Genomic DNA, 19528 nt, shown 5'->3' on the forward strand with positions numbered 1-19528 from the left:
CACTGGAAGATGGCGTACTCACAAAATTGGAAAAGTACATAAGCACAGAAATTTCCACATGTATAAAACCGTGCGTACGCATGTTCCTGCGCACCTTTCCTTTATACATCCAAATTAACGTGAATTTGAGCGCAGCTGCACGTGCCACTTGGTCCGCCTTGTCTCCTCCCATTAATAATAGATTGACACTGCCAAATGACAGAGTTTGCAGGAGGCCCGCACATTTTCACGACTGGTCTAGAGTTTGCGGCACGGTCCGCACATTCTCACGTCACGTTGATTTTTATACATCCTGGCATGTGCGTGAAACACAGCGTACGCAACATTTTAGTACGTGTGCACCGTTTATACATGAGGCCCCTGGTCACCCTACCTAGGGCACCAAAAGGGCTAGAGCCGGCCCTGCATGCCAGGTAGGCTAGTTCATCTCATAGGACTGCATGATGTCAGTGTCCCACTGGACTCTCAGCATTAATTAAGAAACCACTGTGGGAGATTATACTAATTTCAAAATTCCACTTCAGCATTAAAATGAATGAATAAATTATGTATTATGGTATATTGCCCTACTTATTATTGGATCACCATTACCACAGTTACAGGACATCTTCACCACTTGCTGCAGGAAGAAAGCACTTTGTATCATGCAGGACACAATACTCTTCTCTTATCTCCCTTCAGGGAAGCGCCTACAGAGCATTAGAGCTCGGACCTCTCACCTCAGAGACAGTTTTTACCCTCAGGTGGACAGACTACTGAACAGTAGCACTAAATTAATGCAGAGCTGTGGATTGTTTTATGGATGTTTTTAGGATGTTTTATAATTTTATTTTCAGGTATTGTCTTATTTATTGTAGTATTTATCTAGTGTACTATTTATAGATTTTAAGGGCTGAGAGAGAGCCAGGGTAAAATGCATTTCATTGCATTTCACTGTACACTGTACTTTTAAATGCATATGACAAATAAACTTGAAACTTGATAACTAAAAGTCCATATTTTTACCACTCCTCATAATACTACACTACCAACAACAACAACAACAATACTAGTATCACTACTGCTAATAATAGCCCAGCTAAAGTTCATAGTATCCATAATCAAAAACAGTGTCAGATATAACAAGTTGCTGACACTGTGCAGGAATTCACCGTTTTCTTTAGGATATTTTCCTATCATGTCTACTATGTGTGCATAAAAAACACTTACCCTTTAGTTTAAACATAGTTAACACTGACATGTAGTTGTCCTCATGAGACAGTAGACGGATCCCCTGAAGCCTCAGCAGAGCTCATGTTGCTGCTCTTTAAACAGACACTCCCCCATCTTGAGCTCACACACCTTCCGTCAGGACAGACAGGAGGACTGCAGCAGTCCTGCCACAGGCTGTCGAAAACCGGACAAACTAAGGTAAATAAATACCTCACACACTACTTTAAAAACACTTGGCTGTGATTTACTCGCTTTCCAGACATTATTTGCTCTCGCTTTGCTTTTACAAACATTGCTAACTTACTGTTGTTAACTTATCGTGATGAAGTGCGAGAGCTGCTGTGGTGTTAGCATCAGCAGCTAGCGGTTAGCTACCCAATTCTAACGCTAACTGTTTACCCCATAGATGCGTTAACTAAATGGGTAACAAGTTATTCAGGAAACGTTAGCGACAGGACAAACCCGTGCTTTGAGCTAGCTGTTACTGCTGGTAACCTCATTATGAAATACCAGTTGCCTCCGAAAACATAGTGTTAGGTTTGATAACTTCATTTAGCAATGAGCTAGCCGTTACTAGGTAACCTCGTTACTGCTGGTAACCTCGTAACCAGTAGTGACGGTTACTGCTGGTAACCGTCGTTATGGATTGTCAGTTGCCTCTGAAAACAGTGTTAATTTAGCACCTTAACTTAGTTCAGCATGGTCTCTCAAGTTTTAAAGACACTGTTGAATGAGTTTCACATAATGAAGACTATACTATAAGTTCAATTAATCAAAATACTACGTCAAAAATTGAAGTTGTGAAGGCTAGTATGTTGTGGTTTTACCTAATGTATGTTGCTGTTTTGAGTGAACCACCAGTTACACTCATGCATAGCTGAACTAATGCATGCTAATATACAGCAACCCTGCAGTACATTTTAATCAAGGATATCAAGTTTTTGTTCAAACAGTCTTTGAGTTGATGATGCAACGTTAAGGTTATTTTGGAGGCAGTTATTTGTGGAGCTGTTGCATTGTGTTGCCCTCTGTACCAGGGGTCTGCAGCCTGCAGGCTCTGGAGCCACATGCCTCTCTTCAGCCCCTCTCCAGTGGCTCCTTGTGGACCTTTAAACATGGAAATGAATTAATGTTTTTTTCTTTACATTTTCGGTCTATGGTACAACGGTACATTTTTTTTCCTCAATGTTCCTGAAATGTCAGATTTAAAAAAAAAAAAAAAAAAAAAAAGTTGTAGTATTATGAGAATAAAGTCATAATATTAGAAAGTAGTAATTTTACTATTTTCTTTTTTTCTCGTAGTTATGACTTTATTCTTGTAATATTGCGACTTTTTTTCTCGTAAAATTATTACTTTATTCTCGTAATATTACGATTTTTTTTCTCGTCAAATTATGACTTTATTCTCGTAATATTGCGACTTTTTTTCTCGTAAAGTTATTATTTTATTCTCGTAATATTACGACTTTTTTTCATGTTAAGTTATGACTTAATTCTCGTAATTTTACGACTTTTTTTCTCATAAAGTTACGACTTTATTCTCGTAATATTATGACTTTATTCTCGTAATATTACGACTTTTTTCTCGTAAAATTATTACTTTATTCTCGTAATATTACGATTTTTTTTCTCGTCAAATTATGACTTTATTCTCGTAATATTGCGACTTTTTTTCTCGTAAAGTTATTATTTTATTCTCGTAATATTACGACTTTTTTTCATGTTAAGTTATGACTTAATTCTCGTAATTTTACGACTTTTTTTCTCATAAAGTTACGACTTTATTCTCGTAATATTATGACTTTATTCTCGTAATATTACGACTTTTTTCTCGTAAAATTATGACTTTATTCTCGTAATATTACGGCTATTTTTCTCGTAAAATTATGACTTTATTCCCGTAATATTACGACTTTTTTTTCTTGTAAAGTTAGGACTTTATTCTCGTAATGTTACGACTTTTTTCTTGTAATATTATGCCTTTATTCTGAAAAATATTTTTCCCTCAGTGTGGCCCTAATAATCTGGAGTACATTTGCACTTTGGCCCTCACTGCATTAGACTTATATACTTTATACTTAGACTATAAATTGTGTTACCTTCATCACAATGCTCAAATGTTTTGCAGCTCCAGACAGATTGTTTTTTTTTGTGCCTAAAATGTCTCTTTTGAGTAAAGGTTGCTGGCCCCTGCCCTATACTGAAATGTGTTTCGACTATTTTGTCCACCCCATTTAGCATTATATCAGTAATAGTAAACCACATATTAGAAATGCTATAATAATTAAGAAGGGTATCAATACAGTGCCTTATAATTCATCAGCCTCCAAAGTATCAACAGAAAGAATCAACACCTCTCTAAAAACAGTTTTAGCAAAAACTGAACATTGCAATGTTCATAAAGGCAGCATTTATTGCAGGTATGTTGCACTGCATCAGTTGTAGCTACATGTACCTAATAAATTGCCAACTGAGTGTATATTGAAGCCCATTACTGTTGTCAACAGGTGGAGAGGTTGTCAGTGAGAGAAAATCTGAGGAGGGTCTCAGAACAGAACAGAAGTCCTACAATCCCACATCAACATGGGGGCCGTCATCTCACGGTGGAGGGTTTGTTTTCCTATACTGATTATGTCTTTCTATTTCATGCTGCTTTAATACAAATTTGCAATATTTTTGCTTTGTCAAAGAACACACATAGCCCTAATTATAATCGTTTCACTTTAGGTTTCACAACTTTTTGGTTTGCAAGAACATGCAGGACTTTCACAAAACATTCTACCACACCAATATTTTAGGCCCAACTAGTGGTCACATGCTTAGATAGATTTACATAAATTATCACAATTCAGATGTTAATGCCAACACTCCTCCTGGCATCTCCATTCCTTGGCATATTGGCATGCATAGGCTAACTACAAAGGCAACAACAGAAGAAGACACACATGACCCGTACACAGAATGTGCAGAAATGGGAAGATGAAACAGGAAGTTTCAAAAAGTTGTTTGCACAAAGAGTACTATTGCAAATGTCCTCATTTCTTCACTCTGACTTGGATTTCAAAATGTTTACCTTACAGGCTAAACCATCCACTGTGGAGATTTTGGAGGGAATCGATAAGGTATGCTTGCCATATAGATTGCCAGAAGTGCTGTTTTGAATACTCTAAATCCCATTTTATTTAAAACGTGTAGTTTAAGATGTTTTTCTGATATATATTTGCATGGAGTTTGAGATAACCCGCTATACATTTCCCAAACAAATCCATACTCTAGATACATATGTTACTGCACTGTGGGAAGGTAGACAGAGCCCATGAACAAGAAACATTTTCACAAACATTACCAAACAAAAAACCGGTGTATATAGACAGATAAAGTCATTCAGATTGAAGATAGTCACTACATTAATTGTAAAACATGGTGGCGATAATACAGTACAACATTTTACCTTTGTGGTCCTTTTTGAAGATAAAAAAAGAGGGAGAAAGTGCCTCATGTGAGAAATTCAATGATGTTTTCTTTATTCTTTTATGCCCTGTTTACATTTGAAAAGAGTATTTTACAATGAATCCCTTGAGGTTTGGCACATCCAAGCTTGCAGAAGGCGCCCGCTGTCAGTCAAATGAGTGAAACACAAATGAAGCATTATCAGTAAAAGTGACCAAAGGCATCTGTCAGTGTAATTATGCCCAATGATGTTTATAAAACACATACTTGTCAGAAACACCCACAGACTCACTCTGTACAGACTTGGTACGATTTCAACTGTTCACACTGTGGCACCACAGTCATGGGGATATATGAAGGGACGCTCACTAGTAAATTGCTTATTTGCATATATACATTACAACTTAAGCTTTATTTTTGTAGCTTTGGCCGTTAGTTATATTGGTTACAATAACGTTGTACTCCCCAAAGTAATTGCGGAGAGCTGGGGATGTGGTGACATCGCTAAAAATAGGCCCAAAGGGGCAACAAAAACAAGCAGTCAGAAAATCATGCAGGTTGTAAACAAGCTAAAAGTTTTGCCGGATTATCTCACCTACTTCACGTGGAGGTAAAACTGAACATCTTTGCACCAATGATGTTGTTAATAATCCCTCATTGCAGTGGAAAACATTCATTACGACACTACAGCAAATTGGTTGGTCTGTAAACAAATGTGGTAATAATTTTACCATTTGCCTTTGCTTCCTTCCTAATGTGAATTTATTTCACTGGTGCTTAGTGACAACTTAAGCCTGTTTTTTGATATAGAAACAATGCTATGGAAGACATGTTGTATAAGGTTGCATCTTTTGACCATAAGCAAACAGATGTGTCGACATATGCCAAGTCAGCTTCTCATTTGCTGACTGACGGGGCTTTAGGGCTCTTCTAAAGTTAAGCTAGTGTTAGGCTATTTTCAGCTCCTGCCCTTGGAGCGAGAGACACTATACATGTATACTGAAGAGGTCAGGTGGACGTTGTGAAGAGACAGATCTTTTCCTGTTAGCTGTTGGCTCTTGAATAATCACATATAGTTGTTTTTCATGTGCATGGTTGTACCACACATACGCAAACACATGCATGTTCTACAGTAAGGCTGAATGTGAGATGTGTTTATCCAGTATTACTTAGAGTGACAGACACACATGTTACAGGAGAACCATAGTGACCAGAGAGGGTCCTATTCTGTCCGCCAGCTATTTATGGATGGGGTAACCAGCACTGAAATGCTGTGGTGTAACCTTTCCATATTAAACAAAAACCAAAGATGAATGAGCCATTTGTTAATTAGAAAATGATAATGAAATACATAAATAATTGGCTTTTCTGCCAGAAGACAAGTTTGATCATGATTGGACTGAAGCCTTTGTTTGGTGTGATCCCCCAAGTTTGAATCATACTTCTCTGATATTCTGCATGTTCAGTCCTGCTAAAGACGTTGGTGTTCATCGTCAACAAGCTCCTCAGCTAATCCTAATTTGTATCTATGTTAAGACATGTTGGCATCCATCCACACTGTTAAGAGACATGGCATTAAGACAGGGGGGTGGATTTGCTGCAAGTTTGTACTTAACAAAAATAAAACGGTTCAAATATTCTCAGTTTAGTTTCAAACTCGTCCTCGTGTACAATATCCTAAAGCCACAAAGCAAATAGTTATTTTCACTGGAGGCTTGTACCACGTTTAATTTACACTTGATTAAAAATATTTAGGGAAAGATTATAGAGGAGGGCAAACCCAGCACTACTGGAAAAGCCAGCTGTTTTTAATGATCCAGACCTGAGGGCAGGAGCAGGAAACATGCCACCACAAAGAGCTACTTTGACTCACTGAGATCTTGTGTGTGGGTGCTGTCTCTCTTTATGTAATGTATTTGGACCTCAAAAATACGTCATTGGAAGTTGGAAACTTTGCTTATAATTTCCTTAGTCTCACTCATTGGCCTGTGGAAAATCCCTGCTTGTCTACATTGAGTATCCTTCTGTCATGCTGGCCTATACAGTGGAAAAATATCAATTTTTTCTCAAAAAAGTAGAATTTGTGTTTGGGGCGATACAATATTAAGAACATTCATACAATTATATATTATACTATGGAAACTGTATGCAAAATTACATTCTTATGGCACTTGGATTGATTGTAGTGTGACTGAAAAATCTGTTTCATGTAACCACAGTCACCGTCTTACTAATAGGATCACATTTGTGTACTAATATATCGCTCATTTGACTTTTTTCCTCACAGGATATTCAGACTCTTGAAGAGTACAGTGAGAAGTATCAGAAGCAGGTGAAGATATGGGTCTGGCGGCTGCTCCTGTACTCGACTCTTCTCTTCCTGATCACATGTGCAGTTGTGTATTCCTGGTACCTGCCTGAACAGTTGATGGGACGGCTCATATTGTCTCTTCCCTTCGTAATATTTCCCTTATTGTAAGTGTGCCAGATAGTCGATCACATTTTCACTAAACTGTAACTACAGTGTAAACAATCAACCTTTTTTTTTTCTTTTCCCTTTAGAGTGTGGTTACTTCGAAAAATGCTTATAATTATTTTTTCACGAAGAACTGAAAAAAATAGTAAGATCCTTTTTGCTGTTTATACATAACTTACCACATAATGGGATCTTTGTTTATGTTCAAACTGGTGTTGAATTTTCAAGTAAAAATGTGTGTTATTTTCAGATGACAATTTGGAGGATCTTAAAGCACGAAAAAGGAAAATAGTAAGTGATGTTTTTATATTTGATCCTGTGTCATATATATTGTTGATTGACTTTTGATCTGTAGTTCACTCCAAAGACTTAAGACTATGTTTACATGTACACTAATATTTCACCATTATTCACAATATGACATATTCTGAATTTGATACGGGTCGTGTACACAAACCATTTAGCTGACAATTTGCAGAGATGCATGCCCAATAGAAAAGCCCGCATTTCTGGTAGGAAGGAGAAACAGACCAGAATATTTCGTGCATGTAAATGTAGACACTGTTACCTGTGACGCTTTAGGTTAAAACAGCCTGGTATCTTCCTGCTAACTAAACAAAAGATTTTTGTAAGCCTGGACAGAGTTGCCCCAAAAGGACAAAAGTACTGAATATAACTTTTCATTGTTTTTGGTCAGTTGCATTATAATCACATTCATGTACCCTGAATAAAAAAAAAAAAAAAATAAAAAAAGTATGCCACAAAGCTGAAATGCTTAAACAGTCAGGTTAAATGGTTCTTTTCACGTTTCAGTGGGTGCACTAGAGATTGGAAATAAAATGTCAATACCACATTTAATGATTTTTATTTCCTCATTTACCAGTTTCTCCCATTTTGAGCCAACTGCCCAAAATCATTTAACAAAAACAACCATTGGAAAACTTACCAGGAGTCCATGTGTAGGAGAAACAATAGATTGGTGTGCAAATGCGCCTCATTAAGCAGAGATGAAACAGTTGGTCAGGTGTAGCTGCTGCTCAGACGTTTTTAGAAAAACAAAATATCTTCAGAAATGATGCATCGCCAAAACACTGAGTGGCAGTTTAAGACAATGGGTGCTTGTCAAAGTTAGTACGAAGTATATTATATTTTCTTTTATATGTTTTATTGTTTAGACTCACCATGTCACTCAGTGTAGCAGTAGTAGTTATAAAGCCATTACAAAAATTGCACCACAAGCACCCTACAGATTTTCTCTCCCAATGTCCCTGAAATTACCTCTGCGAGCTTGAGAGATCTGCAAAGTGACATTTCAAAAAAACAATTGTCATGCATCTGCGGCTTGCACCGTGATCCGATAAGTGAGAGAAACTTATTATAAAACTCATAATCTCTGTAGATCACATTGTAATTTTGATGTCTAGTGGTCTCCAGTGAAGTGAAAACTTCATTCTGCAAGTTATGTTGGAAGCCTTTTAGTATTGCTCTTATTGATCCTCTCAGCCTTTTGCAGCAAGATACTTGCTAATCTTGGATCTATTCTGTACAGACAGTGTTTGATTGGTACAGTGACTTAACCCAGTAAACCACTCTGCTAATGTCACTTTAATTAATAGCATTTAGTGCCGGAAAGAAATAAATCTGAGAAATTGCTTGTCATCCTCTGTCAAGTCTAATAACTTTCAATAATTAGGCCTGATGGATTTTCACACTCTCCATTATCGAAGTAGTGAATGTAATTATTCTTCATATTATATGTAAACATTTAGAAATGTTTGCTACTTTAAATGAAGATGTACAATTTAGTGAAGCAACTTCCTGGTGCCCTTTCTCACGCTCAATTGTAATGTTATGGTAGGTGATTCTAAGATATTAATGTGTGTTTATGAAACACCTATTAATTACATCTGATGATCATCAAATAATTACTGAGCAATAGAGCTAGCTATTATTATTATTATTATTATTATTATTATAGGAGTAATTTCTTGGTGCAATGTATTGGAAAAAATTATGTAATCCTATAATACCTTTTTAATGTCTTGTTTTTTTCCAGCTTGAAGAAGTTATGGAAACTGAGACGTATAAACATGCTAAAATGATTCTGGAGAGATTTGATCCTGATTCCAAGAGGAAAATTGTGAGTTATTTTGTTTTTATTTTGTAACATAAATCCTTCTGTGTAATTGACTTTCCATATTAAGTCATGCTTTTGCACACTCTTGTTTTCTGTGTAAAGGAACTTGAATCCACTCCAGTTGGACCTCAGATGACTCCAAGACCAGGACAAGGTAGCAATGACTTCTGAAGACGGCACTATTTTCTCTACTTTTCCTTTTGCATTTCTTACTATTGTTAAGAAAACTGCAATGTGTTTCTGTGTTAGAGCTCCGCCAGCGCAATGTCATCCCAAAGACCCCCCCAGTGGCGATGAATCCTGTTAGCGGAGCTGCTGCTCGCCCTCCTCCTGCCTCTGGGCCCACCTATCCTGGACGATCTTCCCACTCTGCTCCAGGTGGACCCCCAGAGAGGAGCCTGTCTGCTATAGCTGCTCAGCAGAGCTTGATGAGGAGGCCTGTGACCCCCGGAACACCTGTTCCAGGAGTCGGTGAGTTACCTGCACACAGGGGGACCACATCATAATGTGGTCGATTAAGGTGTGATTTACTCTTCCCTGGCTCTGTGTCCCTAGTTGCTCAAGGCTCTGTGGTGTGTGTTGTCAGCAAGGGTGGTATGTGTTATACAGTAGTTGTAATGGGTAATTGCTTGAATGTAGTTTTCAAATATCTTACTAAAAGGGCCAACCTTTCTTAAACAAGTGTATAATTGTGAACTGAAATTAGAAACGGGCGATAACTTTTAATACAGTCAAAATATTTATCTCAAGAATACGATGCTTGTGCTTCAAAAGCCAGCCAGCCAACATGATAAAAAAACTTTCCACAGAACAGTTGCCGTGTATGGAAGACATCAGTGGAGTGCAGCGTTATTGGATATTCAATATAAATTATTTATGGACTATGAACACTCAATAGAAGATGCAAATAAGTGCAAACGGTAAAGGAAATGTGTTCCTAGAGGAAGCTGCATGCTGTAATTGCCATGTGGAATGCCAACTGTGAGGTATGCACGAATCAGGATTACATTAACTATGATTAATTAGCCAGACCTGCGTTTGTTCTCTGGGCAATGGTGGTGGAATCTCACTAAATGTCTTTTAATGCTCGGCGAAATTGCCTTTGGCATTGGGAACACCTCGCAAATGGTTTACATGACTTGATGTTATCACCTGCTTCTGCTGAAAATTGAAAGTGAAAAGCAATTTGATACAAAGAGTCACCACAGAGTTTCCATATGTTGGTAAATTAATAACCAGCAGGATATTGAGACTCTGCCAAGTCTCACAGAAATGACCAGTCATCTTCCTATGATTGCTCTTGATGTTAGATTATATTAATTACTACTCACCGACACAGCAGGGATTCTGGACGTGCTTTGCAAGTGAGATCCAGTGTTAATTCATTAAGAAAAAGGGGGCAGGTTTTTTGTTACATTCATCATGGTTTGTGCAGTAAACTGAGAATCTCAGCCTCACCATCTCACTTAGTTTTTTTTTTTACTGTAAGCAGCCTGTTTAATGCAGTTTGTATTCAAGACTACAGACTGTGTCTAACAGGCATTGATGTTGTGCTTTAACAGGGATGCACCCCCCAGGCCCGCCCCTGGCCAGACCCGTGGTCCCAAGGGAAAGAGGCGCTATGGACAGAGTCATTGAGTATCTTGTTGGAGATGGACCTCAGAACAGGTACAGAAACAATCTCTTTTCAGCAATACACTTACACTATATGTATACAGTTTTTGGGCAATGTATTAATGTATTAGAGGCCGTTCACATGCAAAAACTAAAAACGTGTGGAAAACACAAACCATGCCGTTTTTATCCAAGGTGCTTGGGAGATTGCGTTCCTGTTGCATCTGCCGTTACTAAGCAAGTAATTTAACAGTAAGCCTCACTGACCAAACTAAACATAGTCAAAACAAAGATGAATGGATTTCCAGCACCGGAAAGTCCTCACAGTAGCTTTACTGCTCGATTTCTCTGTGTCAAGTTGGCTCACCTTTCAACCGGATGTTGTGCCATCCTCAGACAGAAAGGGTGTGATTAAGTGATTAACCTCTCCTTCATATATTTACCGTAGACTGATATTTACGAAAAGAAAAGATATCTGCCTGCTGTGATTGGTCGTTCCTTGTCACATGACATTCGTGGCGCGCTGCAACGTTCCAAAAGTTGAACTATTTTTATCTTAGGGCACAGCCGTCGCGCCCTGAAAATAAGTGCTTGGGACGCTTGTGCGTCGCAACAGCTACCCTGCCGTGCGTCTATATTGACAACCGTGGATTTGAGGGCGCGAAAAAACGCAGCATGTGAACGGCCCCTTAAGCAGGTTCTTATCCAATTTATAAGAAATGTAGTGCTGAATTATCATTTATGTAATCTAATGCCAGTCTCCATGTACTGTGTGCTGTCTTAACCGGATTGTCTTTCCTTCCTCACAGATACGCTCTCATCTGTCAGCAGTGTCTGTCCCATAACGGCATGGCATTAAAAGAGGAATTTGAATACGTTGGTAAGACTCAGAGAAACACAACACTCTTTGTCAGTCTCCATCAAACACTGTGCCTTCATTTGCCCTCTAGCATTTGGCAGCGTAGTATATCATATAGCTCTTAAATGCCTCTGCCACTACCGACCCCTGTAAGCAAAAACGCAACAAGATTGAATATGCAAACCAGTGCTGCACATCAATCTGAAGTGTTTATGCATCTCAGGCAATTTCTGTCATTGGTTCATATTCATGTATATTAATCTATGTCTGTTTTGAGAATGTATTAGAGACGTGACATAAACTGTGTGTATGGTGTTTTTATTTGTGTTGTTTCAGCCTTCCGATGTGCGTATTGTTATTTCTTGAACCCTGCAAGAAGGACCAGGCCTCAGGCGCCCAGACTCCCCGAGGTCACCGGCGAACTGAGGATGTCATCAGAGGCACCCGTACCTCCGCCTGCTGCTGACGTAGACGACGACCAATCGGTTTTAGGTGATGATGACACTCAAGCAGGTTTTATCAGTGTAACGCTGGGTTCACATTGGATGCGGAATTGCAGCGATTTTCAGAGAAGCGCCGCCCGTGTCCTTTCGCCCCCCCCCCCAAGTAAACCAATTGGGCTGTTCGCACAGGACCACGGAGCTCTGCGGCTGGCTCACAATCTTCAGCAATAGTTTTGGCGTCTGGTCTATTTTCTCTGCATACCACGAGCAAATCTGGAAAGAAAACACATTGATAATCTGCTATAAACTATATAAATGATATATATGATATAAATGATCTGATTCTGATAAAACGATAAAATATGCATCCCACACTTGCTTTTTGACTTCCCCCCCGTCTCTCGCTGCTGTTCTGCTGGAGTTTCAATTCCCCGTGCCCACACCCACACCTCAATCAAATTTCAAAATCTACCCTCCTATATTTATTAGAAATAGCCGAGTGTCACTGCTGTTTGTGACCGTGGGTTTTAAATTACGCACTTATTCCACATATGTGTCAGTTGTATCTAAACAGAGAGAGAGAGAGAGAGAGAGACAAGACACACAAATGTAAGCAAACAGACAGCAGAGGAGCAAAAACGCTTATTGACCGGTGCGGAAAAATGCGCTTCTGTTGTGAACAGCCAGGCTTCTGCTCACGGGGCGATTGCGCAGCACGGCACGTCCAGTGTGAACCCAGCGTAATGGTCACGCTTGTAATCAAATGTTGATATTAGTTTAGGAATAAACTGTTAATATTCTATATTCTGGATTCACATACATTGTAGTACCATTTTTCTTCTTTTAATCTTGTTTGAAGTGCAAAATCTAAACTGAAAAAATACTCTATCAGGTCAAACCAAGCTGGCTGATGTCTCTGCTGAAACAGACACCCAAGAGCCAGGCACACCGACAACCACGGAGCCCAGCTCTGCGTCAGAAGGCCAGAGCACCCCAGAGTCACAAGATCCGCCCTCTGAGAAATCTGACGGAGAGCAAGATGTGTCTGCCATGGAAGTGGAATAAAACAGTGGACAAGTGATTTCAACACAAGTCAGGCTTGAACTTTATTTTGTTCTTTGAGGAAATGTGGTAACCGTTAACTTATAAGTAAATGCCGTGAGACGAAATAACACAGTAACAAGTCAGCAGTCGATGTGATTTTCAACTTACAGTACAGAATGTCCTTTCTTTTAAGAATTGCTTTTATAGTTCTAGCAATAGTCATGAATTAGATATTAAATCGCATAATGCTAGCATTTGGTAGCAACCACCAAACAACCTTCCTTTCCTTTATGATTTCATACCCTGCCCATTCTTATAACATCTTATTCAGAGCAATGAGGATTATGCTAGATTAATTTTGTTGTTTTTTTATGTTTGAGTCTTTTCCCATGTTTTGTTTATTTTCCATATTTTATTTGTTTGTGACGTGAATTTCTAACAGTATTCTATCTGGATTGATTGGAAACTGCAAATACAAAAAGAAGAAATATTTTGTGGGGAAAATACATTTTTATTTATGGGAAATTATTTATAAATATTTTTCTATAATGCTGTGCCTTTACATGACGGTGTTGACGGGGGTACTCTGCAGCACGGCGGTGCTAACAACATGTTTACACAGCTATGGTACCGTAATAGGAATACACACACAGAATGTATTTATTGCTAAAATGGGAGGAAAGGAGATTTATGTCAGTACTGTGCACCTGCCCTAAGTGCCTTTTTATATTTGAAGTCTGCTTCAGAGTGTTGTCGATAAAACCTATTTACATATAGACAATAAAGTCATTTAACTGTTTACAGACTGTATGTGTTTGCCGAATGTCTAAATTGCTGTTCTGTATAAATAATACTAAATAAACTTTTGAGAGCAACATACATAAATATTTGTTTTTATGAAGGGAACATGCTGGAGAATTATTTGACTGCTGTGAAAACAATCAATAATTGCTGCATTTTAAAAGTGATTCTGCATTAACATCAACGTATTACAGAAAGGTCAAACTAACATGTAAATAGCCACGATGACAACAGCTCCCATGTATTCCTGCTACCTTCATTGTGTCATGTATTTTAAATTGCTGCCCCATTTCTTCTCCGGCCCGCTTCTCACCGAGGAGCGTGTTTAAACAGTCCATTTTCATTAGCGGGCCAATTTTAGCTTGTGATCATTTTATTTTAGCTCATTGATCATTTCAGACAGCGTAAGATAATGGCGCTGACACGGAGCCCGAACAGTCTTGATTGCTTGACCCTCTTCATTTGCAACATGAAAGTCATTGCGGCTGCAAAGTTGCTCTCTGCGCCGTCACATGACCCTTTTTCCCCTGAAGATAGACCGTAAACTATCGGTGAGGTCAACACCCTGCATCTTCTATGGGTTTTGATAATGTATGTTTACAGAGACGTGACCTCCTGGGCCTTGTAATGCATCAATGTGACACAGACAGTAACGCCTGATTCCACCGCATGCTGTTTGAGGTTGACCTCTGACAAGAGCCAAACAGGGGAAAAAATGGGACATCAATAGGACAATGTTTGGATGTTTTCACACGTACCGTTGGGACGTTGTCCAGTATACATATAGCCTGCACATATGTGCATCATCATAAGTAATACATCGCAGAAGATCTCTGCGCCATGTGGCTTGAAAATGTATGTTTGAGATTTTGATTCCACAGCACTGAATCATTTCTTGACAGTTTGTAATTCATAGTCAGAATATTTATTTGTGTGAAAGCTTTTCAATTCGGTGTAACAACATTCAGTTTTTTGTTTGGCTTTTTTATATGTATACAATGCGTGAAGAATTTCACAGACAGATGAGAGATCACAGAGAAATCTCTGCCTTTTTAAGTAACATGGTGACATGATTTTTATTGGGTGGCAAACTGAAAGCCTATTTAGACACAATTAATATTTGGAATGACCCTTTAAGCTTATATTCTGCACTAGTGGTGCAACGGTTCAACAAGCCCATGGTTCAGTTTGTACAGTCATCGAACGGTTCCTTTTTTTTACGGTTGGGTTTTGCATCTCTATTCTGCACCTAATTTACCGTCATCTCAACCTATTACATGAACAATTCAAAGAAATCCTGTGTACATAATGTGAAAACAAAAGATACACTCCGGTTTTTGTGTCCAATTGTCCGAACACTCAAAGGATTACATCTGGATTGCCATCATGGAGACACTAATTGATTTTCAAGGATGACAAATGACACACAAAGCCCCAGTGCCAGGGTAATTTTGAGCAAGCGGTGAAAATGTACAGTGGGGCTGTCCCAAGGTTCATAGTTCTTTTCATACTCATCTCTCACATGTGCATTCGAGGCCACTTGACTCAAATTTATACTGATCTTTTATTTATACCCAGAAAAAATGGCAGATAAGAAACATAAGTGTTCTTGATATTGTGTTTTGTCATATCTAGCAGCCAAAGATTGAAATCCTGCGAAACAATTTTCTGTAGAAATGAAAGAGCGTGCCCTTCTGAACCCTGGAGGAAAATAACCCCGCGGTGCGAAGCAGAATATGAAACAGAGGCACAGAATAAGTAAAATAGACAAGTGCACCAGGCTTGTCACTTTTCCATTTGCTGCCCCCGAGTGTGAGCACTTCAAAATTCTCCTCATCTCAGCGAAGACCTTCATCGTTATGCTCTATCTACTGTACTGAATACGAAAAAAATACCATATCAGACAGGTAATAAAGAAGGGATTTTTTAAAGATTGACCGTGTTTCTGTCCATCAGGAAGTAGAATGCAACTGGAAGAACAACAAAGTCGTGAATATACAGCACATTGTGCATTGGTGGCGATGTGAGAAATGCTGGGATGAGTGTCACAGAAGCAGTTTAACACGGTTGTGATATCAGACATCACCATTGGCTCTTGACAACAGCATCATTACACAGTAATAAGAGCACAATCTCCTTCAGAGAAGCATTAAAATCAAATTAGATTATACAAGAGCTTGGCTTGATGAGCTGCGAGGGGCGATGGCTCCCGAGCAGTGGATCTCTGGTTATTACTGTATAGCTCCTTAGCTGCTCGGGCTTGAATTGCCACTTGACAAAGTTGAGCAGCTTTTCACAAAAGGTCATCAGCTTCCAAGAAATTAGTTTTTAAAATTCAAGTCATTTGAAACCTACACACCCAGATGGATGGCTTTCCATTTTTTTTTCCTCCCCCCGCATTCAATCTGTCAAATCACGAACGCATGCCGCTGAATACATGATGCCGGCAATAAACCGCTGCTGCTGTAGTTTATACCAGAGTGACATTCAGGGATCAGAGAGCATTGACATTCTCTGTCCTATCTTGAACTCATTACACCACTGAGTGATGACATCTGTTTGAGCGCTCATACAGTTTGACAATTATTACCACAAACAATCCACTGTTACCATAATTAAATAATAAACTAGAGAAGGACGCTCTTTTAGAAAGACAACAGATGCATGGAAATATCTACTTCGAAAACTGTCTAACTTAAAGGGACAGTGTGTAGGATTTAGCGGCATCTAGTGGTGTGGTTGCAGATTGGAACCAACTGAATACCCCTCCACTCACTCCTCCCTTTCCAAGACTGCAGTAACATAAGCTGTGGTAACGCCGTTTGCCTCGCTCGGAGGCCATCCTTACCATAACAACACAACTTTAGGAGCAACGGAAGTCAGACGGCGGCTGGCGGTACCACAATTTTACACTTTGCAGCTCACGTTACCGCAGTTTCACAAGCATGTTGGAGAACTACGGTGGCCTTCAGGTAAATGCCACAGGTTCTCACTAGAGCAAGTTTTTAAGTTGTCCGTTCTGGGCTACTGTAGAAACATGGTGGAGCAGCATGGTGGACGACGTGAAGAGGACCCTCTCCCTATGTAGATATGAAGGGCTCATTCTAAGAGAACAAAAACACGATTCTTAGTTTCAGGTGATTATACACTAATGAAAACATAGCTATGAATATTACATTTCTGCTAATAGATCCCCCGAAATGTTACACACTGTTCCTTTAAAATTGAGGCGCCAGTATACTGAATTAGCTCCCAACACAGTAATAGAATTTATTTAGGCTGTTTTAACGTTCCTGTACACACATAATGTCTGTGCTTGACAATTGATATATTGATTAATTTTATATAGTGTCAGCATAGAACATGCCCTCCGAATCAATAACATAAAAGCAAGGTTAACCTAAATTTACAAGTCCTGTCGTATGCAGGATGATAATTCAATTATAGAGCAGAGTCAAAGCACTGTTTTCTTCCTGTTTTACTCAAGCATTGCATATTTCTGTGCTCAGGAAACCACCAAAAACAGAACAGGAAGGAAATGGAAGGCCGAGAAACAACACACCCCTGCTATTACCTCATGTGGAAATCATACAAAGCATCCTGCAGGCAGCAGGTTCATTTTATAGCTTCATCTATTACCACACTGTCATTGTTAATTGTCTTCTTTTTACCTCTGCAGGATTCTCCAAATTGGTCCTATCGAATGTGACAGGAGGAAGAGCATTAAGCATCTGACAAGATGATATCTAAGTTCAATTTCCTACTCCTCACCTGATTTATACCTGCAGCAGATCATTTTCCTTTCTGTCATAAAGACCTCTATAAATCAGTGGTGCTTATGGAAGCACTACAGAACAGGGTCTCTGGATTTGTATCCCCTGTGTTTGCTATTAGGAAGCCATTACAGCCACATTTTCCTCCTTCAAACAAAAATGATCAAATCTAATACTGGCAAGATTAGAGAGATAAAGAGAGAAAGCGCTGGCAGAGCTGTTCAACACAGCCCCCTATCTAAACAATATGCTCTAAACTCAATAAAAACAGGGCTTCTTGCTGGTGACACCATTATCCATCTGTTTGGACAAAATTGCTGTATCATGGTATAAATCTGCGATACAAGTGACATATCCTCTAAAATAAAAGGGAACATTAACTGCTCTATCTTCTAGAGGCCATGGGACTAGCTGGCTATAAGCTCAGTCAAGTGTGATGGCAGTTATACTGTGTTTTACTAGACTGCAGACAATTATACTTTGCTCCTCTCCCCTAAGAAGACAAACTGCCATGGCTTCAGCTGAAATGATTTCAAATAGATTTTCCAAAATGTCTGTCGCCAGATTGCTTCCATACATTATTTCACTTAAATGGAGAGAAAAAAAGAGGGAGCAAATCCACAAATCAATCACAACAGCCCACTTTACCAGATGGAAAGACGGGAGCTTTCAGTGTTCGTGTGTGTGTGTGTGTGTGCGTGTGTGTGTGTGTGAAGACCTGCAGAGAGGGACAGTTATAGGATGTGCACAGTCCTGTCTCTGCTATATGTGTCTCACTCATCTTGAAGGATGACATCGAGTATCTACTTTCAGCGGTGAGCTGGCAGTGCTGTAAAAGTGAAATAATGTATAATGAACTGACCCGCTGACTTCTGGCGAGTTCAACACAACTGGTTCATTCAAGCGATCATGTGTAATCCATTAAGAGGAAAGGGGGACATACAATTATTTCACAACATGACAGGCAACACACACACACTGCTCTGATAAAATCTAGGCTGTAAAAAATACTCAATCTGCTTCCAGATGGGGATAAAGTTTTACATACTAATATTGTTTTGTAACACAGGAGCATGCATAACGGACATTACGGACATGTGCTATAACACGTTGGTCACTTTTGTGCAATGTAAATACTGTAAATCCACTGTTACGGATATGTGCAATAACATATGCTGATCACTCTGTGCAATAATTATATGATGCTTTGCAATAATTATATAATTATCTATTTTTATATTGTTTATTGTATTATCTCTTTTTTACTGTATTATCGTTTCATTAGCACCTATGGGATTGTCACAATCTAATTCCGTTGTACTACACAATGACAATGAAGGGCTTGAATCTTGAATCTTGAATAAGATAAGATAAGATAAGATAAGGAGTTCCTTGTAGTAGCCTAACATAAAAATATGGTAGGTGGAAATATGAGCTTTTCACAGAAGGTATGGGAAATTTACCACATGGAACAAATAACCTTTTCCCTAACACTCCAAAACAGACACATTTATTAAGAGGTGGAGCCCTGCCATGATTATACTAATACAGTGATTGGTGATCTGAATATTTTTATATATCCTGGATTGTACTTGTATCTTTGTCTTCCTGACCCAGGTCATCTCTCTAAGTACATACACACACCCATACAACACATACCCTTCCACACACTTCCCCTCCCTGACCTCCGACCCTTCACCACATTTATTTTTATTTAAA

The 19528-nt window shown here is 38.9% G+C and overlaps 2 protein-coding genes across 4 annotated transcripts in view; one reads left to right on the forward strand and one right to left on the reverse strand.

Annotated features, from left to right (window-relative positions):
- hoxd12a (homeobox D12a) overlaps positions 1-1346 on the reverse strand; it is a 34707-nt gene extending 33361 nt beyond the window's left edge. Inside the window, exon 1 of one of the 2 annotated variants that reach the window (XM_074659270.1) lies at positions 1210-1346. The gene's annotated coding sequence lies outside the window, so the exon portion shown is untranslated. The remainder of the gene's footprint in view (positions 1-1209) is intronic. The other variant, XM_074659273.1, reaches the window with a different exon arrangement.
- lnpa (limb and neural patterns a) lies at positions 1265-14114 on the forward strand. 2 transcript variants are annotated; one of them, XM_074659269.1, is made up of 13 exons: positions 1265-1410; positions 3720-3822; positions 4293-4334; positions 6950-7137; positions 7225-7283; positions 7389-7429; positions 9195-9278; positions 9378-9429; positions 9525-9746; positions 10838-10943; positions 11699-11769; positions 12085-12240; positions 13084-14114. In XM_074659269.1, exons 2-13 carry the CDS (start codon positions 3796-3798, stop codon positions 13254-13256), a joined length of 1221 nt encoding a protein of 406 aa, XP_074515370.1. In that variant the 5' UTR covers positions 1265-1410; positions 3720-3795; the 3' UTR covers positions 13257-14114. The 2 variants fall into 2 exon arrangements, with proteins under 2 accessions (XP_074515370.1, XP_074515369.1); XM_074659268.1 differs by having other exon boundaries at positions 1266-1410; positions 12085-12261.
- Positions 14115-19528: the final 5414 nt, after the last annotated feature.

Source organism: Sebastes fasciatus, chromosome 14, assembly GCF_043250625.1.
Source record: "Sebastes fasciatus isolate fSebFas1 chromosome 14, fSebFas1.pri, whole genome shotgun sequence".
Taxonomy (NCBI): Eukaryota; Metazoa; Chordata; class Actinopteri; order Perciformes; family Sebastidae; genus Sebastes; species Sebastes fasciatus.